At 44.2% G+C, this 2,339-nt stretch overlaps 1 protein-coding gene across 1 annotated transcript in view; it reads right to left on the bottom strand.

Annotated features, from left to right (window-relative positions):
- Positions 1–2,055: 2,055 nt before the first annotated feature.
- Positions 2,056–2,339, bottom strand: part of UBC (ubiquitin C) — a 1,875-nt gene continuing 1,591 nt past the window's right edge. The window contains exon 3 of the mRNA XM_029922552.1: positions 2,056–2,339. This exon is cut by the window's right edge and continues 48 nt beyond it. Within this exon, the coding sequence (XP_029778412.1) occupies positions 2,123–2,339 (217 nt within the window). The 3' untranslated portion in view covers positions 2,056–2,122.

Consider the following 2,339-nt stretch of genomic DNA (forward strand, 5'->3'; position numbering starts at 1 on the left):
CTGGAGCCTGTTTTCATATTCTGTATCTCCCTCTCTCTCTGACCCTCCCCTGCTTGCGCTCTCAAAACTAAAAAACATTTTTATTTTTTATATTTTTTTAAATGTTTTATTTATTTTTGATACAGAGAGAGACAAAGCATGAGAGGGGGAGGGGCAGAGAGAGAAGGAGACACAGAACCGGAAGCAGGCTCCAGGCTCTGAGCTAGCCGTCAGCACAGAGCCCGACGCGGGGCTCGAACCCACAAACGAGAGATCTGACCTGAGCGGAAGCCGGACGCTCAACCGACTGAGCCACCCAGGTGCCCCTAAAAAACATTTAAAAAAAAATTTTTTTAAAGAACCACGTGCTGCCCATCTTGCAGAGTGGTCATTTTCAAGATGCTTTTGGGGTTTTCCTATACTACAGTTTGAAGTGAGCAGCTAATTTACACCACAGTGGTTATGGGTGCTTAGAGCAGTTCCTGGGGCTATCTTGTTTCTTGATATATATGTCAACTTATATGGACAGGTCATGGAAATTAACAGGCATTTTGAGTACTTTTATCCATAAAGTGAAAAACTGCAATTAACGTATTTGCCTAAGCCTTAGATTTCTCAAAAGGTATTTTTCTAGTTTAATCCCCAAAGCTGACTGGTGACAAGCTATTTTACTTTTGGTAGAAAACAATCATTTCCTATACATCCAAGGTTACATACAGATACCCTAAAACCAGGGAAGACGGAAGGCAGTGGTGCTTTGGAGAGTAGTTCCTTCTTCAAAGTTTTTTTCTGGGGCGCCTGGGCGGCTCAGTCAGTTAAGTGTCTGACTTCAGCTCAGGTCATGATCTCAAGTTTGTGGGTTTGAGCCCACGTTGGACTGTGCTGACCACTTGCTCAAAGCCTGGAGCCTGCTTCAGATTCTGTCTCCTTCTCTCTCTGACCCTCCCCACTTACGCTCTCACCTTCTCAAAAATAAATGTAAAAAAAATTAAAGTTCTTTAATGGTTTTGATTTCTGGGGTACCTACCACCCAGTGTCAATTCCCTAGTTTCCCTGGAGTTCCACTTTTGCTTGCAGATATGACACAAGGATCTGTGTAAAAACTGCTATAAACTTTCCTAAGTGAAGACCAAGAGGCAGCCACCTCTCCCACCACGGTTATATACAAAACCTTCATCTTTTGGAATGCCTGGGTGGCTCAGTTGGGTAAGCACCCGACTTCAGCTCAGGTCATGATCTGAAGTCCGTATGGGGCTCTGTGCTGACAGCTCTGAGCTTGGACCCAGCTTCATATTGTGTCTCCCTCTGACCCTCCCCAGTCCAGTGTCTCTGTATCTCAAAATAAATTTAAAAAAAAAAACAAAAAACAACCTTCATCTATAGTCACATGAAATTGAGGATCACCTTAACAGTTTTCTCAGCAATTTTAACAATTAAATCACTTTCCTGTCTAAATAACCACGAATTCCTAAACTTGTGCACAATGCAACATGTTTTAATAGACATTAGATTAAAACATCGGGGCGCCTGGGTGGCTCAGTCAGTTGAGCATCCGACTTTGGCTCAGGTCATGATCTCATGGTTCTTGAGTTCGAGCCCTGCATCGGGCTCCGTGCTGACAGCTAGCTCAGAGGCTGGAGCCATTCTTCAGATTCTGTGTCTCCCTCTCTGACCCTCCCCTGCTTATGCTCTCAAAAATAAAAAAACCTAATCAAACGACTGTCAGTGTGAAACAGAGCTACATATTAAAGCAAGCTCTTCTAGAGGTTTCACCTACCTACACACCCTGACAATACCACCCTCTTTTTATGACCTCCTGACTGCTGATAGCGCAGAACTTTCCCATTCTCTGGGGCCACCAAGACCACATTCACCATTTTTAAAACCGGTAGTTTATAAATGTATATACACACATTCCATATGGGATAATTCTAACTGCAACCTCCCAATTTTGCTTACCTTTCTTAACTCCTGGTTACTGGAATCACTTGATAAGACTAAATCTCATAAATTCATAATCCCTCAAACCCCATCCAAACAAAAAAAAAAACCCTCTCCCACCAAAAACTCACACCATTTCGGAATGCAACAACTTTATTGAAAGAAAAGTGCAATGAATTTTATCAAAGCTTATAGGGGGAACTTAGACACCGCCCCTCAAGCGCAGGACCAGGTGCAGAGTGGACTCCTTCTGGATGTTGTAGTCAGACAGGGTGCGCCCATCTTCCAGCTGTTTGCCGGCAAAGATCAGCCTCTGCTGGTCAGGGGGGATGCCCTCCTTGTCCTGGATCTTCGCCTTGACATTCTCGATGGTGTCACTGGGCTCCACCTCCAGGGTGATGGTCTTGCCGGTCAAGGTC

The sequence above is a fragment of the Suricata suricatta genome, chromosome 14 (assembly GCF_006229205.1).
Source record: "Suricata suricatta isolate VVHF042 chromosome 14, meerkat_22Aug2017_6uvM2_HiC, whole genome shotgun sequence".
Classification (NCBI taxonomy): domain Eukaryota; kingdom Metazoa; phylum Chordata; class Mammalia; order Carnivora; family Herpestidae; genus Suricata; species Suricata suricatta.